A 19,444-nucleotide genomic window follows, 5' to 3' on the forward strand; every position below is an offset into this window, starting at 1 on the left:
TTCATAGAAAGTGGTGTGTGTGTGTGCACATGTGTGTGTGTGTGAAGAACCTGGCGCATTGGTAGTTTAGTCTCATTTTTCCTGTTACTTTCTCTCTCTTTCTCTTTGAGTTTGATCATCTCGCTGTGCCAACCTTCCTATTGTCCTGGTCTAGCTTCCTCTTCCCTCTGTTGTTTCTGTAGACTCTCCCTCCAGTGAGCAGCCCACTTGTAGCCATGGTAGTTCTTCCTTACCACCATCACAACTGCCACCACCACCACCTCTTCCCCCTCCTCCACCACCGCTACCACCTCCACCTCCCCCTCCTCCCCTTGCTCCACCGTCGCCCATTGGACCCCCATCATCTCTGCTACCACCACCGCCACCACCACCACCACGGCCGGAAAGTCTGACATCAGTAGGGGGCCAGCACTTGCAGCACCCGAACCTCCAGCAGCAACAACAGCAGCAGCGCCAGTGGGGGTACTTTGCCTTCCCCTCCTCAATGTTAGAGGTCCTGGCTATGACATCGGAAATAGAAACTCTGTCCCTCACAGCACGTGTCAAGGACGTGCTGCAGTTCCACAACCTTGGCCAGAAGCTCTTTGGGGAGGCTGTGCTGGGCCTGTCCCAGGGTTCTGTCAGTGAGCTCCTGTCCAAGCCTAAACCTTGGCATATGCTGTCCATCAAGGGCAGGGAACCCTTTATCAAAATGCACCTGTGGTTGAGCGACCCCCAGAATGTAGAGCAGCTTAAGTACTACCAGAGTCAGATCAAAGGTAAGCTTCGGGCTTGCTTTCCCACTTGCTCGCTCGCTCGCTCGCCCTGCCCACTCGCCTCAACTTGTTGCCCACGCATCCTGCAGGCAGCCCTGCCCCAGTCATAACCACTCCCACCTGTCTGCCCGTCATATAACGGCTCATTCATTATAAATAACAATAATGACAATGACATACCTGGGACCTCCTGCCACTAATATCATGGTATAGCCAGGTGTATAAACACATTGCCTACATGTACTCTTTGTGTATTCGGAACCTGTTTATATCCGCCTGATCATGGGAAGAACACAGGTTTATTTACTTACAAAATTAATCTTTTGCTATTATGCGCCTCTTTAATCAACTCTGTATAGTCAGCCACTTTATGATGTTGCTGCATTAATGCTCATCATAAACCAGTGGTTTGAATTTAATATATTATCATCTGTCAGGTATTATTATCAGATAATTTTGTGGTCCAATGTTGATTCTTTTTTTTCTGACAGTCATTTATACCACTGGCTTATAAAACAATTTATCAGTAAAATGATTGGAAATCCTAACAAAGCAGATAAACACTGACCACAGCTATAAAGCAGATCTGATAATAACATTAATGGCGAGTTGTAATAGAATTGTTTGTAAAAATATAAAGAGCTTGTAACAGATTTATTATATAGAGACATTATAGAGATTATAGAGACAGTTCTGCAGAGGAAGACAAGTTTGGAAGTAGTTTGTAATACTGACAGATATCTGTTGTTATATAAGAGGTTTGTTTATTATTAAAGAGCATAGCAAAGAGTTTTATTTCGTGAATAGCAGTCATGAGGCAGCTTTCTGTTCATATTGTTATTGAGGCCAAAGCAGCATACATCTTGGTAAATATTCAAAGAAACAACTGTTCAAAAATTGTGAAAGAAATATGATTGACAAGCTGGAAGCATATTGTACAAATAAATTGACAAGTACTAAAAACAGCCGACGTGTTGTAAGTATGTGAATGGTGCTGGATTGCGCTGTATATTTCAATCACTTGGCACCAAAGGATTAATGCAACACTTCTTCTGTTCTAGTCGGCTACAGAGTTGTGATTTATCTGGAGGTTCTAAGTATCAAAAGGTGTTGATCAGAAGGTGTTGTTCATCAGTCATACCTGTGCTGTGACGGTCATTAACAAAAGCCAAAAGCATCATGTGCCATCGATCATCTCGACATTGATGTAAACCATTCCATAGTGTAAACCATTCTTCAGCTTAAGAATCATCGTGGGAATGATGTTTGTGGCCACTATCACTTCCATGGCTGTGAAGATGGGCATAGTAAACTTTAGTACTCAGCAGTTTAGGAATTACCAGCCTGATAGTTACCCAAGTTCCTACAAGACCCACTGTTGGCCAATCTAATACTGTTATCAGTAGTGTGATGTCAAAGCAGTCACAAGTCTATGACCATTCTTCACACTACTCAGAGTTCAAAATCTACCTTTCAAGCCTATTAGATTGGGATATGCCTCTGCAGAGATACAAAGCTCGCATATCTTTAGAGTCTGGGTCATGCCTCTTTTAAAAAAAAAAAAAGAAAATCTTCCTCTACTGACGTGTTGAAGCCATCAAAATCCATTGATGCTGGACCCAACAAAATGTAGATTAATGACATGAATAACATGAATATGGAAATTTATTTTGAGCACCCTCTGGTGGATGAGATCAACTTTACAGTCTCCCCCATTCTTAAGCCTGATCTCCTACCCCATCTCCGTCACACCCAAAGAAAAGTTATGCAAGGGCAGTCCAGAATGCTGTTGATTCCCCCCTCCCCACCCCAGCAGGTGCAGATTTGTGTTCCTGATGTTCTCGTCTTTGCTCATGAATTCTGTGTCAGAATTACGTGTAACACATGACACTCACCCCATGTGTCTCTTCCTTCATGAAGTCTGTATCCTTGTAATCCTTAAACACAGCAGGTCTAGGCAGAGCCATGTTTGGTTTGTGCACTTTGACAGCTTGAGCTCCTGCATGACTTTTAACACGGCTGCACCACTACCTGTTGACCACAATCCTTGTTTTTCAGACTTTGCTGCATGCTGGCTTGCTATTCTTATATTCCTTTGAAGAATGCAATCTCTTTAGCTTTCCATTTTTCTTTTACATTTAAATACTTGTTGTACCTAACTAATGCTTGTCATTTATAATCTTATACTCTTTGTGTAACAAGAAATTTGCCTTTTTTTAGCTTAGCATATATAAAGGACAACATTTGTGGTTACTTTAACTTTTTTCTATTAATTCAGAGTCTATGATGCAGTCTAAGCATGTTTTATGATTGAGTTTTATCAGAAAGTAAGCTGTGGATGAAAGTCTTTTATAGTTTATTTATTATTTATTTTTTTGGAAGTGAACTTACAATGATCATAAAACTGTTCCTGAAATAATGAAGTAATGCAACTCTTGATCAATTTTGATCTTGCATATTAAACATTTACGAATATAATTTTTCATGATTTGTTTTTTGCCCCCAATTTAAAAATGTGAGTACAGTATGTTTCATGTTTTAGTTTATTAAGTAGCTGAGGATATTTTAAACAAATCATGACGAAAAAGTGTTTACTGCTGTTCATTGTTCATTTGTCTAACCTGAATTGCTTTTCTTGTCTTGATAGCACACAGACGAAGAAAAAGCAGTGCAGATGAGCGAGGGTTTGACTCGCCAACACAACCAAAGCGTCCACGAGTGTTTTTCACAGAAGAGCAGAAAGATGCACTTAGGGCAGCTTACCAGCAGGACCCTTACCCCAACCAATCCACAATTGAGCAGCTGGCCTCAGATCTGGGTGTGGGCATCAAGACTGTCATCAACTGGTTCCACAACCATCGCATGCGAGCCAAACAGCAGCACCACTCTGGTGGCAGCGATGGTGGGGAGTCGGGAGGTGCCACCATCAAATCGGAACCTGCAGATGAAAGTTCCAACCAAAGTGACATGTCCAGCATATCTGGTGACACGGCATGTCAGCAGGCTGTAGGCAGCAGCAGCTGCTGCTGTTCTGCGACAGACGGAGACAAGCCAGTGGATGTTCCCTCAGTTTGAGCCTGTACCCTTATTGCACAGAAAGTCATTGGAGGAATGTGGTGTGGAGGAAGAGCCAGACAGGGAGGCTAGGGAGGACAAATTGGATGAGCCTGATGGCTCAGCTGGAGGTGCTGCAAAGCAAAGAGATGTTGCCTCTGGAGGAGGAATGACAACTGACAATCTGGTTTCGGCAGCTGGTCCACTGCTACCGCCACCTCCCACTACAGTCCCAGTGGCTGTGAACAAGAGGAAGAGGTCCAACCCTCAGCGTGTCTATGAGGGAACACAACTGGACCGTACTCAGATGCCCAGCAGCAACAGTTTGCTACCCCTTGAGATTCCTGAAGGTGTTGGTGCCACAGAGGACACGCAGGAGCCCAGCACTAGCAGCCCCCATCTGCCAGTCGCAACGTCCTCAGGGGAGAGCACCCAGGATTCAGGAGACGAACCTGAACAGCTGGAAGACGGTGAAGAAATCAGGTCTGAGCGAGAAGAGCGTATCAAGAAGTTACAACAGGGACTGAGGATGTCAACAGGTGACTGGGAGGAAGGGGACTCTGAAGGATCGGCACATGATAGTGTTGAGAAGGTGCAGCGTCACATGGACTCAAACTCTACCGACGAGGAGTGGGGGTTTTGATGGCGTCCTCTTGCAAGAGGACCACAGACTCCTGATCAGGGCATATATATATTTAAAAAAAAAAAAAAAGAAAAAATTTAAAATGACTAGTGATGTTCCAAACACATTAGTCTGTTTCCTTGTTTGACTGTGCATTGCAAGACTCATTTCCACAGTCTTGCCAAAAAAAGGAAAAAAGAAAAAATCTCTCACAGACATTTGAGGGTAAAATTTTCTATTTTTATACCTGTCACTTCAGAGTGAATTATTTTTATCTTTTTCATACTCTCTGCCACTCAAGTCAAGCATGGAGCATGCCTGCCTTTTGGTTACTGCAGTTATAAAAGGCTGTTTGTACCTTGACTTGTGCTCATGCAGACCAAATGCTTGTTTACGGATAAATGTTCATGGATGATACCCACTAGGATGCTCATGTGTTCTCAGCTGATCTGTACTGAGAACTATATATAGCTCTTGGCATTTCAGGTTTAGAAACTTCAGTTTTTACCCTGCCACCATAGAGAACACAAGCTGCCCCTACACCAGAGTTGTGGATTTAACGCATGTTTGCATATTGTCCAGATTCTTGGCCAGTCATGTTGATGTTTCACTTAGTTGTGTGCATATTTGCACAAATTGACGTCACGGCTTTTTTTTTTTTCATTGCTATGCAGCAGAAGAGTCCACTGGCTCAGATTGAAAATGTAGGTGTAATTAAAATGTGAAGTTCCCAGGCTAGTTTGACAGACTTGCTTTGCTGTGGCAAGAGCCATTGAGAGTAGGGCATACTAATAATGCACTAAGCTGCACACCAAATAGGAGATTAGTTTCTTATTGGAAAGAAAAATATTTCTTCTTTTAATGTTAGTCATTGGAATAAAAGAGAGAGTGTGTGTGTGCACACACATACGTGCATGCGCATGAGCATGCAGGCTGAATGAGGCCTGCAGCATTAAACATGAACAGGGTTGGCTATAATTGTCCCATGTTTGTGGGTAGATGGAAAGATAGTAGGGGTCAGCAGTAGAGTTTCTTTTTTTCATGCATGTTGTAAAACCCTCTGTAATCTAAATCCATCCTCCTCCTTTTTTCTTTTTTTCTTTATTTTTTTTTTTCAGCAATATGAGCAGCACTCTTCTCTGTATTCTTTTTATGCATCTTGTCCTTGACTGGCCTATACATGCGCAGTAGACACCAGTGAACGTGGCATTGCTTTAGTGTGCCATTCACTTCAAAAATATTTGCACCATGAACATTCAGTTCTTGAGTTGTTTTGATGCGTAAAGACTATGGCAGCTAACTTCAGCTGATGTCGTCTTGCCTCCTTCATTATGCACTCAGACCATATCTCACACTCTCCAGCCCCACTGATTCAGTGAAGGCATGGTCATTTATTATCAGTGAAACATACCGTATTGGGCTTTTAGCCATCTTGATCTGAATGTTTGTTTTAGTAAATGGATTGTTGACTTGTGGTTTATGTGCCATTCATGTTAGAAGGGCTTCATGCAAAGTGTTTACTTTGATGATGGCATCTTTTAAATTTGGGTTGTGGGGGAGGGAATGGGAAAGTTATTTTGAGGATCCCTAAGATGGAGACTTTTGCACAGTGTTCCTCTCTACCTCACTCTGACTAACTGATTGTTATCAAAATCCAGCAGACAACTTGCATGCCTTAGAAGGCACAACAGGGTCAGGAAACTTTTAAACACATTCAGCATTGAATTTCTTTTTCTTCAACTCCTCACCACCCTCCACAACCAACCACTTTTTGTGTCTCTTATAGAGCACTGAAAGTAAACCATAATTAGATGCAAAGACTGCTAAAATATTAGTTGTTGAGATTTTACTCACTGACATTCTTAGGGTCATTGTAAGCTGGGAATTTTTCCTTTTGGAGGGGAGAAACAGTAATTTTATAGAACGCAGGCCAGATTGCATCCATCATAGCCTGTGAAATTTGAGACAGTAAGTACTATGATGATATAATGATAGTGAAATGTTGAATGTACAGGAAGCAAAAATGTTTACCAATTGATGTCTTTTTTAAGGTGCTATATTCTCTCTGCATTTCAATGACTGAAATGTTTTAACGTTCATTGGAGATATGTTAGTTTGTAATTAGGGGCATGTCATAGTCATATAAATTAAAATATCTCTCCCAGACAATACCAAAAACAAAATTACAATTGACAATAGATGTAAAAATTATTGTGTATGCATAATTGGATTGTAAATTTAATTTAAAGTAATACCACTTCATACACAGATGAAAAGCGTGTTTGATGATGTATATGAAGCATATGAGAACGTGTTGGAATTGTATGTTTGGGTCTTTTAAGCCAAGTTACTTATTGTTAGGAACAAGACCAAATTTTCTGTGAACTTCATTGATTGTCAATTAAAAGATTACAGAACAGTTTAGGTAAGATGATATGGCTGAAAGTACTCATCCTTTGAACTTTTCTAGAAACTGCAGGCTTAAAAAAACTTGTGCTAATTTCTTGAATGTAGAAAAGACAAACTTAACATTTTTATTGGGGTGGGTTGAAATTAGCATTTAGTCTCATGTGTATTAGAACTCCTAACACCTATTAAGGGCAAAACTTTCAGGCCAGTGTTGGGTAGCGCTACCCATAAGTTTTTCTGTAGAAACGTGTGAAGTTCTGTGCAGACAAATACCTCAGCTGGAACAGGTCAAATATACACCTTCCCACCACCTGTATCTGCGCATTTTGTACATTTTGTTTCTTTGTGTTGTCATCTGATACAGGAATTTGCATAGTCAGTTGGCACTGTGTCGTCATTACTGACTGTATTGGCAGTAGCCTTTAAAATTAAACAAATCTCAAGAATTTTTTTTCCTTTATGCATACACTGTGGCAATAGTTTGTGCATTTAATACACACTTGGCTGAACTGCATTCAGTGTTCAGAGTCAGTAGTAATGGATTCTTATTTTGGCAAAGTGCTTTCATATCGCTTAATGTGTTCAGATCATTCTAATGTTTTGGCTTTAAAAAATTTTTTGTGTGCTGTTTTGCTGTGAAATTTTTATGTGTAGCAGTGTTCACTAGTGCCTGATAGATAAATATGTGCAATGAGTTTACTGCCAGTCTACAAGTCTGCAGATTTAGTTGCGCTTTATGTTTGTATTTGTGTTTGTGTTAATATGTTGCATTTTGTATGATCATTTCCCTCTAATTCAATGGAAAAATGATATTACACTGGCTAAAAGTTTCATTATAATATGATTCATTTATTCAGCAGGCATTGAAACAGATCAAATTATTGAAATGCCATTTCACTGAAGGAAAGCTGTTGAGTTGTGTCTGTTTTCTGTATCTTCTCTTTTAGAGAAGACCTTCTGCTTTCTGTTGTTGGGAGACGAAGGGTAGTTACCAAGGGGACAAGGGAAAATGTGCTATATTCATGTGGTTATATATATAAATATATATATAAATAATGTGTGTGTATGTGCAATATCATTCATCTTGAATTGTTCATACTTTGATGCTTGAACCACCTTAAGCTTGAGAAAAGTAGGCAGAATAGTTTGACTGGATCCATAGTTTATTCTGTATTGGCTCAACAACATGCAGACTTTAACTTGACGTGAAACACAGGGATTTGGGATAGTTTTAGAGGAAATTTGCTAGGGCATTTTCACAAATTATGGTTGTGAGTTTGATTCAGTACCAAAACCTGTGAGGAGATATACAGTAGATGGGGGTATTAACAGGGAAATGGCAGTGATTTCTAGATTTTTGTAACTTTATTTGTTGGTACTTTTTATGAAAATTTTACAAACATTTAGAGAGTTTAAGGTGTTAAAATGGAATACTCCTAGAAGGGCATAACTTAGAAAGAAATAACAATAAAGAGCTTTAATTTTGTTTATTTTCTGGATTTGTAGAAGTGTTCAAAGACATACATGCATTTAACTGATAATAAGAATCTGCAGATATTGCTGATTTTTACTTTTAGATTTTGAAGACCAAATTAATGCTTTTCAACAGAATTTATGTTTTCTAAATTCTAGAAAGTTTGGCCAACAGAAATGACAGCAGTGGAAAATGTGCAATAGTGTAATTCTTGCAGCGTTGTGAAAAAGAATGTTGTATAAAGAGTGGTGGATGCAAAAGATTTACCCACCGTAAATTCTTTACCAAAGGGTTTTGTGTACTTTTTTCCCAATGTTTTTTTGCTTTTCATGTTCCTTCATTTAAATTTTTTGTATGTACAGTATGTACAGCATGTCCATATACACTTGTAACTGCATTAAAAGGCATAACTGTTAGTCATACCAATGCTCTTTTGTTTATAGTACAGCACAAAACCAAGGTCTTGAGCGCTGTACTTAAGCTTGTGGCATGCATGTATGTTCATATAATTTTTTTGTTTACAAAATATCTTATTTTTGCGATGTGTTAAGCATTCACACTTCAGTTCTATAAATATGTTTTAAATGCATGTTAATTACGTTGAGATTTTAAGCAGATTTCATAGTGAAGAACAGGGCAAATGAGCAGTCTTGCCAGTGTATTTTGTATGCGCCAGTAGAACTATTGAGAGGACTGACACCAAAAATAACTTTTACATGCTTCAGACAAAGAAGAGGATCTCTGTCTGTTTGCCTTCTGCAGACTGAATGATGTGCAAGCCACAGTCTATGTCTTGAATGATTTTGGGATGATAAATCCCAGAGAAGTGTCGATGCTATAGCTGTAGAGAATCTGTGTTGTCCTTGAGTTCAGTTGTCTGCCTGTGTTTTGAGAACACAAAACTGTTAGAGCTTCCTAGCACATCACCAAGTGCTAGAGTGGGTCTGGTGTGGAAGAGTACCAGTGGGCCAAATTGAATGAAAGAGGCATGTGGTACAAACACATCTGTTCAGCATGCGGGCTCACTTTGTTCATTGTGTGGGCTTGCTGTGTTCAGTGTGTGGGCTCGCTCTGCAGCCTGGTGCTTGCAGGTGTGCACAGGTGGTTGATTTGTTCTGCTCTTGATTCCAAGTACTTAAATGGTTTGACCTGATATTTACCTTTTGAGGAGCATAACTGATTTATAATTTGTTTAGATGACATCTTGTTTCAGTACATTGCCCAGAGTTCATATGTTGTGCCAGAAATGAGAGGGGGGGAGAAGGGGGGGGGGAACACGAGGAAGTGCCTTAATACTGCACGTTGTGGTGTCTTTGTCTAGTGTCAGAGGGCCGATGCCCTTGGAACACAGTTTGCTCATTTTTTTGTACAAGCCGCTATGCGCACTCCCATTCAAATTCATGTCATGTTGCCTTTCTCTACCAGTTTGCATGATGAATTTGACTATGCCATGTAAGTGGCCAAACATTTTGCAGAAACATGGCTGGTTGCCAATATGCTGGACCCCAATCCCACTTCAGCAGGTTTTTCATTTTTTTTTTGGTGCAGAACTTACTGCAGGGATACTGATTTTAGAAATTCCTGTGGATAAGTGTGGTTTACCCTTTGTCTGTGACTTGTGAATAGCCTTTAATATCATTTTTTATGTTTTGTTTGTTTCAGTCTTTGTTTTTAATGCTGCGATTAAGAGAAAAAAAGATTATGGTCATCTTATGCTGCAAGCTCAGTAATGTTTTTTAAAAAAATGTGCCTTCCCTGCATTTTGGTTTAAAACCATTTTAAAGATTTGTTAATATAAGGATCATGCACTGAAGTCCCAGCACCAGACAAATTTTATGTGAGGGTTAGTTTGACATCACAATTAACAGACACTTCTAGAAATATACACAATGTTCTTTATGAATTATTAAAGGGATTTATCACCTTCTACCAAGTAAAAGCACTTGCACATTTCACTTTTTTGCAATGTGAAACACTTTGCACCCAGAGCTTTAAGTAAGGGTGGGGAGAGGGTGTATCTCAGTTTTCTCCAAAGGCTGACCCACCACATCTCTTTTGATGTAGCAGATCTGATCCCCCCTCCCTATCCCCCGTTTTTGGTTCATTTTCTGGAAGTAGCAAAGACTGGAAGTAACAGTATGGACGCGCTTGTGGTGTTCAAGAAACAGGAGGAAAGCTTGGACTGCCACCTTCATGCTGTATCTTTACTTCTTCTTGCAATTCCATGCTTTGACCATGATCTGCCGGAGTATAACCAAAGAATTTTTATATATTTTTATAACAATCGTGCTTTAATTAACTTGGCCACTATAGTAGAGCTTTTTGCCATTCATGTTATGTACACTGACCTGTGTGTTTCATTTGTCTGATTGCTTTGATTAGGCTCCTTCTCAACTTACACATTTTGTGTTTCTTTTGTTGTTTTAATATTGCATGGACAGTGGCAAACAACTGTGTTTTTATGAAAGACTTTGTACAGGTATTTTTCTGTTTCCATACCCTTAACAGAGCTAAAGTACTTGATGTACTGTGTTATGTATGTAGACATTTAACTCTTTTGGCCTCATTTGATGTAAAGAATTGTAATACTGTGCATTTTTGTTAATACAGCATGGTGAGAATCTGGCAAGAATTTGGCTTAACCTTACAACTGTGTCTTGTTTCCATGTCTTTTCTCCTATTGCTCCTTCAGAGAGACTGAAAAACCTATGCAATCTTTTGCAACTTCGGGACAGTATACTCCAACTTCAAATCCTTTCTTCTTTTCTCTTTCCAAATTTTTCAGAGTAGGTTATACATATGTGCATGTGTGTGTTAATGTAGGTGTCTGTAGGTCAGTGCCTGCGTTTGCAGCCACGGATACACACACTCTTGCACATACAGTCCCTGTGTATATTAACCTTGAAAGAATCAGACCTCTCAAGTTTGTGAGCTTTGTAAACAGAATTTTTAATATCTAAGGATGTGTTCATTGACTCGAAGCACCTTGTCTCCCAGATTTCCCCTCCCAATTTTTAAACAATTTTTTTATCTTGTTAGCGGTGTATTTTTAACTGTTCTCATCCTGTCTTAGAGTATGCCAGATTTGTTGATACCTTTATATCATGCAGATATTTAACCTTGCTATCCAAGTGGAAAAGAAGACATTCTCAGTTATTTTGCAGTCACAACTTCTTGATATTTCTAGCATGTGTTATTTTGTGCTCACTCTTTATATTCTCTTCTTTAGGGAAAAAAAATCATTTTCTTAAGCATGTATCTCTATTGTGCATTTATATCATATTTCAGATGAACACAATGTACTTGGTATCTAGTCCTCAACTGTTAAAAAAAGTGCATTTATAACATTTTTCATAGGTGCTTCAAACATGTTAATAAATATATATGCAAGATGACCCCGTGCATTGAGGTTTATTTATGTGCTGTGCTGTACTGTTGACTTTTTTTGTTTTGTTGACAAAGTTGTCAAAGAGGTCACCATTATTTGTATCAGAGTTAAAGCTGCACCAAAGGGCTATAGAAGATAGACTTGTCTTAATATTTGAATTATACTCATTTTATAATCTAGTGAACTGCACTTAAGCATACTGCAGTTTGTCTTATGTGTCTGTTGAGAGTTTCTTGTCAGCACTTCAAAACAGAAAGTACTGAGCACCAGGAACATCACCTGCAGTGTTTCAAGTATTCTAAAAATAAGTGTTGACCTGTACAGCTGTGTGTCTCCTAAAGTCCAAAGTCCAAACCTTTAGTATCTGTTAAGAATTCTTCATTCCAGTTTGGAAATTTGGATGACATAGAGTGTAATGACATAAAATTGATTTCCATGCAAGATGTAAAACATATTATTATAAAAGATTCCAAATTATCCCTTCCCAAAACACATCAAGCAGGTGCAGGCACCTGCAGTCACACACACACATTAAAAATGTAATCAAAGCACTACCAAGAAAAGCTCCAGTGCAGCAAGGAAGAACAAAGTAGCAAAAAAGAGCAAGTGGAAGTATTTCTTGATCAGGTACATGTCATGTGAATGTAGAGTTGGTGTGACAACGATTATGTGAAAGGGAATTTCACAGCTTCAGGACAGTAAAGGAAAAGTCCCACTCACTAACATGGTATATTGGGAATGTGATGATCAGAGGAAGAGCAGTCAGAATATTGGTGATAAGCTTAGGAGAAAAAAACTGTGACAGATGGGGACAGTTTGTACTCTACAGTAGCACAGGCAGCTAGTGCAGTGTATTCAATAATGATATATCAGAAGTCTGCTGGCAGTCTGACATATGATGATAATCTTTCTAATCCATTTGTATTCCATCTGCACCTGAATTCTAAATTCTGAACCAGTCTTCTAATGTTTTTTAATTAAGATGACTTTTATCTATGATCACTAGGATAAGACCTGCTAATTAATACACCACTACTTGCAAAATGATGCGCAAATTAAAAAACAGTGAGCACCACCCTGATCACTGTAACTGCCAATCTAACAGCTAGAGATATATTAATCTGATAAAAGATATTAGCTATAATGAGTCAAAAACTGGTGAAGGAAAAAGAAATTTGGAGACTAAATGTAGAATTTTACCATTGGTAGAAAGTAACTGTGCCATTCAAAATGAGTTGCATATTGATATAATGTAATGTTAATGTTTACTGTGTGATCCCCACAAAATAGTGACCAATTTATTTAGATTTGTCTTCCCCTCCCCCTTCATAAAAAAGGCTCTGACAGAAAACATGACAGCAGTGATAGAAAAAATAAGATTTATTTCAGCCACAATACACGTGTGCACACACACATGCGTACATAGCAAAATGATATTTTCTTGTATGCTGCACCACATCACAGCAGACAAAAAGGCCATAACATGTACAGTACACAAAGTGAGTCAGCTGCATCACAGTCTTGACCATTTGAATGAGAACTTTATTGAGGACCTTGTTAAATGTAATGTAATGCTATTTGATATACAAATTATTGAAAAGATTTGTTGAATAGATGGCACATTTGTGCATCCATTTCCATTTCTTAGAAACGTTTTTAAAAATCACACCTTTGCCATTTAGATGCATTGTACAAGCCTTACAAAAAATTTATGCTGACCAGAATGAAATGGCTTAAACAGTTTTATTTCAAACAATTTTAATTAAAAAATTTCTTAAATGTGTTTTGCACTATATGTTTCTATATAACGGATTAAATAGATTAAGGTCTAAAGGTTTTTAAAATTAGAAACTATATTGTGCAGCTGGCCTTCTGTTTTCAATAACATAAAAATTTAAAGTGCTGTGAGGCACTGTCCTGCCCCTAAAAGCATCTGCCCCAGTTTGCTTTAGTTTGGACAGGATGTTGTGTTTTCTGGACATAAGGTATTAACAGGAAGATTCGGTGAGACCTAGTCTAGTCAGCTAAATATCTGTATTGTCCACCCTAGTGATCAGACACAGTCAGGAAATGTACTCTGAACACTGCAGATAAAGGTCCTCAACTGGTTATTTAAATGTGTCCTCTGAAACGTTAGCTGATGATGTAGAATAGATGAAAAGATGACTATTTAAAGACAAAATCAGCTCACTTATTCAAATTAAAAAATGGATGGTACACAGAATTAAAGCAAAAAAGTCAGTCAAAAGATCTCTATCAGACAGCTAAAGTCTGCGAAGTCAGTCATGCAGCATGCAGATAACTAAGTTACAGAAAACACATTCACAAAAGAATAAATCAGTTTGTGGTTCTGACATCTGTGGTCTTTACCTTGCCTGTCTGACTTGTAGATCAGCTGAAGAAGATCCAGAAGGAGTACGGTGAGGCAGTTGCAACAGTTACGGAGCAGAAGTCCTTGCTTGCACAGCTAGAGGAAGACCTTCGCAGCGTCAAAGCACTCTCATCTATGTTCAGGGGGGATGCGGAGGTACTGAGATTGAAACTTATCCCATAGAGGTCTGGCAGTCTTGAACAAATCAGTCCATGTGTTTCCACTCCCAAGAAACATATTCTAACAAAGGGTGAAGACCTTTGGTGGCATTTTAAACCACAGATAGGTTGTACAAAAATGTATGGAGTAGAAAATCTTGTATTCCTACTATTACAGAAGATGTACTTTCAGTAGAGGGGTACATGTCATTCTGTGTGTGCAGGGGGAACCAGGACCTGCTGATCCAGCCTCCGAACTGGTAGCTGACATAGTTCGGGATGTCATGCCATCAAGTGAGACTAACCGTATAATAGTTTGATGATAAGTACAATGCATTCGATGTGCCTGTTGAATACACATGGTATTTTTTAAAAAATATATATATGTTTGTATGTGTGCATTCATGTGATTTCATGCACATACACACAGAAAACACAAAAATAGGAAAGGTATAATAAATTATGCAGTTTAACGGTCCAACCTGTATATTTCTTAATTATTATTTGTACAGAATTCTCACCTGTAGTGAATATAAAAATGATTTTTACTTCTTTTTGTGAACCTCTGTTTATCCAGTCAGCATATTTTTTCTAGTTAGACCTGATTCCACGAAAGCTTAAAGACAATTTCTGGGCAGAAATATAAGCGTTTAATTGTGTGCTGTACAGGTGGAGGTGATGTGACCAAGTCTGCAGCAGACTCACTCCTGCCTATTGTTCAGAGTCAGCGTGAGCGCTATCGGCTGAGGGCACAGGAACTGGAAGCAGTGAGTGTTCAGTGTTCAGTGTTCAGTGTTCAAAAGCTTTTGTGAAGGAAATTGACATTGCGCTAAATGCTACATCCAGAAACAAACTATTCTACCTTTTATGAACCTTTATATATTATAGTCTCTTAATATGTCACCTGCCTTGGTGTTGTCAGAAGCAAAACTATCAGACTGAAATATTTAAGCATGTAAAACTAGCAGGCTAAAATATCAAAAGCATGTAAGTGTATCTTTGTCTCTGCATCAAATATTTCTGTCTCTGTGACAGAAGTTTTTCTGTCTCCATGTTTGTCTGGATGAATGAGTGTCTGCTTTCCTGTTTCCTCCAGCAAGCGCTGAGCCAGCAGCAGCAGCTGACGCTCTTTCAGAATGAGATTGACAAACTCCGCTCAGACAATGTCAAGCTGTATGAAAAGATTCGCTTCCTGCAGAGTTATCCAACAAAGGTAAGCAGCCTTGTCGTTTTCGTGAACTACCTGCTGGTGTCTGTCAATCGTGGCAGGATCTGTCAACATTTTGCAATATCCATGTTTGAAAAGGTTCATGTTGCAGCTCCAAACAGATTTTTTGTTTCTCTATTTTTTCGTTATCACTGGTATCATCCTTGATTCATTATTGTGGTCACCATCAATTTTTTTGTTTTTTTGCTTTAACTTTGGTGACTGACCTGTTTTTTGGATGCACCAACAGCTAAATTCAGTTGGCAGCTTAACAAACCTTGTCCTTTGTAATTTTTGGCTGTCATTCTATCCAAAATAAAAGTCCACATCAAAACATTAATTTTAATCCAAGTCCCAAAGCTGTCTTAATCATAAATGTTGAGCTAAGCACGTTAAAGCACACACACAAGCTTTCCAGAACAGGAAAAAAGTGTACACCAAAGAAAAAAAAGAATAAAAGATTCATGAAGAAACTTGTATCATTTACACTGACAATGACTTGCTTTACCCACTAAGCTCAAGGAGGTTTGACAAAAGCAGACAAATCTGTTTGAAGGACTGCTTTTTCATTGGACATCATGAAAAGGATAAAATTAAAAGATGGTATGTGCATTCATAGCAAAAATCAATGTTTAAAAAAAAACTCAGAAAAGGTATATCCTTCCATTAATGAAATTAAAGAATTAACCATAGTTATTCATGCTTAATTTTTGTTTACAGAATGGCAGGGATGAGAGCGCAAGTATTTAGGGTCTAGTCTTGGATATCTGCTTCTAAAGGGTTCCATGCATGAAGCATGAAAAATCTATTTAATTGTAAATTATTTGTGTATTGTGTATTTTGTTTTTGACATAAGACTGCGTCTTTTCACAGTCCTTTTCATTGCCTGTTCCCTGCAGCATATAAAGAGAAACTATTCCCAGTTTTAATCCAATAATAAGATGAGGTGTGATCAATATTTCATTTTGTAAAGGAGAAGATGTTTTAGATTTAAAGGATTTGCTGCTGGTAATTGGGTACAAGATCTGATTTAAATAAAATTTATAATTAAATTTGTAACAATGTACTAACTTGTCAAAAGGAATATCAATATGACAGTAATTTTCTGAGAGTCATCATGAACTGGGAACATTGGATCTTGGCAGTCCACAATGTTTTCATCCCTACCACTATAATACTCTGAATAATTACATGTTAATGAAATTTTTTTCATGTTGTCGGTTTGAATATTTTCTTTGCATCACCTTTGTGTCTTTTATTTTAAGTGGGTTTTTTCTCCTTTACATTTATTGATTTTGATTAGGGGTTAAAAAGAGTTGGGCGAAACCTCTGGTGAGGTAGTTAACAGATCTACCCTATTATCATTTTTCTGTGTCATTAGCAGATGACATTATTAAAATTTATTTTGGTACATGTCCAGTTTTAGGAACTTGCATTTTTCAGTATTTCCACCAACACATTGAAGCATCAAGTATTTTTCCCTGCTAAAATACAAACCTATATATAGTGCTAAACTCCATGAAAAGAGTCTTTTTATTGGCTAGTCGTTGGTTAGTCTCTTCATTTGTACAAAAAAATGGCAGTAGTTTTGCCCGAAGCCTTTGATTAGTATGTTATGCGTTCCAATTATTATTATTTTAATTATTCTATTTTAGGGAGCAGCAGATGATGGAGCAGTGAACCGCTACTCATCTCAGTATGAGGAACGCCTGGACCCCTTCACCACATTCAGCAGAAAGGTAATAAACAGCATTTGATTGGTTCACCTAATTTGGTTTGATAGGTACAGCTAAAAGTGCTGGTGTTCACATTTGTGCATGCATGTGCACACAATCTCCTACACATGCAAACATTGAGACACCTCATTATTATGCACCACCCATTAGGTGTAGCCTTAAAAACATTGTAAATTCTTGATGTCACATTTTTTTATCACCCTTTGTTTACAGGGACCTTGAAAACAGAAAAGGTGGGGTGTTATTTAAAACTCAAATATTGTATCTTGCAATGATCTCAGCTTAGTCATTAAAATATTTACCGGGTGGTAGGTCTTTAACAGAAAGTTTGCAGACCTACTTTTAGACATTGTTACCTCATCTCAGTCCTGTACTACATATGGTGTTGATCTTGACTTTGTCTAGGAAAGACAACGAAGATATGGTGAACTCAGGCCTTACGACAAAATTACCCTCAGCATGGTTAGTATTTAAAATGGTAGTAGAAAATATGAAAAAAAAAAATTACAGTCCACTAGACCTTTAATTATTGCTGGACTTGCTAATATTTGTTGCAATTTATTATTGACAGATACTGAAATATTGTTGAAAATTGAACTTTCTGGTACTTTTTCAGTTAGAAGAACCATATCAGACATTTTTGTTAAATGCACGTTTTTCTACATACTTTATGTAATTGAAGATCAGGACAATAAATGTGACTACTTATATTTCAGGGGCGGATAATCATGAGCAACAAGTTTGCCAGGGTGTTTGCCTTCTTCTACACCCTTCTTCTGCATTGCCTTGTCTTTCTGGTATGGGAATCTTTACTTAAAGTGTGTGTTTGACATTGCTTTGTCTTTTAGCATGCAAATCTTTACTTACAGTGCATGTTTGACGTTGCCTTGTGCTTTATTAGTTATGTTTGTACAGTGAGTTATTTGTGATTTGTAGACGGTAAATTATGTCTTGTCACCTTCAGAAACAGATTTATTTCTCATTTTATGAAAGTTTCTGTTTAACAGCACTGTATCCAATCCGTACATTTTATTTTCCAGGTGCTGTACAAACTTGCCTACACAGAATCCTGCAAACGAGACGTGGCAGCAGAGTGCCACCAGAGGTGGAGATCAGCTGCTTATTTTATCTTCTGTCCCATCTTTTCAGGGAAATTCCAATCCTGGAAGTTGAAAATGCACAAGAAAATAAAACCTTACTTTACAATATCTTGACTGATACAGTCTTATAATGCATGAAGTATTCCTAAAACAAAAGTATCATGTATTTGCCATCCTAGATGTGTTATTTGAACATCAAAGCAAATGAAAAACAAACTAAAAAATATCAGGAAGCTTAAATTTTTTAAAATAAACATCATCTTAACAAAATACATGACCTAAAGATTCGTAAATAGGCATTGTCAATAGACCATTTTTTCCTTCCAAATCAATTATATACAAATTATCTGTGCTCTACACTGTAATTAATGTATTCATACATTGTTAATTATCTTTGCCTGGCAGTTTTTGACATTACTACTGTATTTTTTCTACCAGAAATTATCTTTTGTGAAGTTTCTATTGCAGTCGTAAATGTGTTTCAGGTTTGCCGAGCACATGTATAAAGTCCATGGAGAAAAGGATTTTCATGATGTACATGGGCATGAGGATCATGACCCCGCTCACAATCTTCATGATGACCACCCAGGGGTTGGTTAAGGCTGGGTCACTTTCCAGGCTACTGTGTTGGATCTAGAGCTGATCTAATTTGAACACTTTGGGATTTCAAATACACATAAACCTTAAGATAATCTGGCTTTTTTTCATTTTCAGTCCTCCAGATATTTTTTGCTTTTGTTCTTCAAAATATTATTCCAATTTCTGAGCAAAACTTGAGACCCTACATTTTACAGGGAAGAAATCATATTGTCCGTGGACCAATCTTACCCATATATTGTTTTGTCATTTTTATTTACATCAAAATGCTCAGTGGTTTAATTTGTACTTAACATGACTTCATTACCAAAGGAAAACTGAAACATTTTTCTGATGATGTCTTTTCTTATGTCAGTTTTTCTCTGTAAGTGAAGTTAATAAACTGAGTAATGTTTATATTAGGTCATGCCAGAATACAATGTAGTTGCTGGAAGTGGATTTTTTAAAAATAAACATTTGAGTTATAAAATTTCAGTTTGATAATTTGAGAGTCTCATGTCCTATGATACTTTTTGTGGGACTAAACTGCAATGAAATTTTAAAGATATGTTCCAAAATTAATTTCTTTTATTT

The 19,444-nt window shown here is 37.8% G+C and overlaps 2 protein-coding genes across 9 annotated transcripts in view; both read left to right on the plus strand.

Annotated features, from left to right (window-relative positions):
- Nucleotides 1–11,709, plus strand: part of LOC112562818 (homeobox protein cut-like 1) — a 91,714-nt gene extending 80,005 nt beyond the window's left edge. For 7 of the 8 annotated variants that reach the window (XM_025236336.1, XM_025236338.1, XM_025236339.1 and 4 more), the window contains 2 exons: nt 183–758; nt 3,403–11,709. In XM_025236336.1, coding sequence (XP_025092121.1) covers nt 183–758; nt 3,403–3,830 — 1,004 coding nt within the window. In that variant the 3' untranslated portion in view covers nt 3,831–11,709. The remainder of the gene's footprint in view (nt 1–182; nt 759–3,402) is intronic. The other variant, XM_025236343.1, reaches the window with a different exon arrangement.
- Nucleotides 11,710–13,132: 1,423 nt separating this feature from the next.
- Nucleotides 13,133–18,004, plus strand: LOC112561477 (protein CASP-like). The gene is made up of 8 exons (XM_025234002.1): nt 13,133–13,265; nt 14,093–14,229; nt 14,456–14,525; nt 14,901–14,998; nt 15,328–15,444; nt 17,094–17,177; nt 17,580–17,636; nt 17,891–18,004. Exons 1-8 carry the CDS (start codon nt 13,133–13,135, stop codon nt 18,002–18,004), a joined length of 810 nt encoding a protein of 269 aa, XP_025089787.1.
- Nucleotides 18,005–19,444: the final 1,440 nt, after the last annotated feature.

Source organism: Pomacea canaliculata, linkage group LG4 (genome assembly GCF_003073045.1).
Source record: "Pomacea canaliculata isolate SZHN2017 linkage group LG4, ASM307304v1, whole genome shotgun sequence".
In the NCBI taxonomy this organism is placed as follows: Eukaryota; Metazoa; Mollusca; class Gastropoda; order Architaenioglossa; family Ampullariidae; genus Pomacea; species Pomacea canaliculata.

Bases quoted from the DNA above. Each gene is read 5' to 3' on its own strand.
- LOC112561477 (XM_025234002.1), top strand. From the start codon at position 13,133: ATGATATTTTCTTGTATGCTGCACCACATCACAGCAGACAAAAAGGCC. The intron at 13,266-14,092 runs GTAATGTAATGC...TCTGACTTGTAG, and splicing joins TATTGAGGACCTTGTTAAAT to ATCAGCTGAAGAAGATCCAG. The intron at 14,230-14,455 runs GTACTGAGATTG...CTGTGTGTGCAG, and splicing joins TGTTCAGGGGGGATGCGGAG to GGGGAACCAGGACCTGCTGA.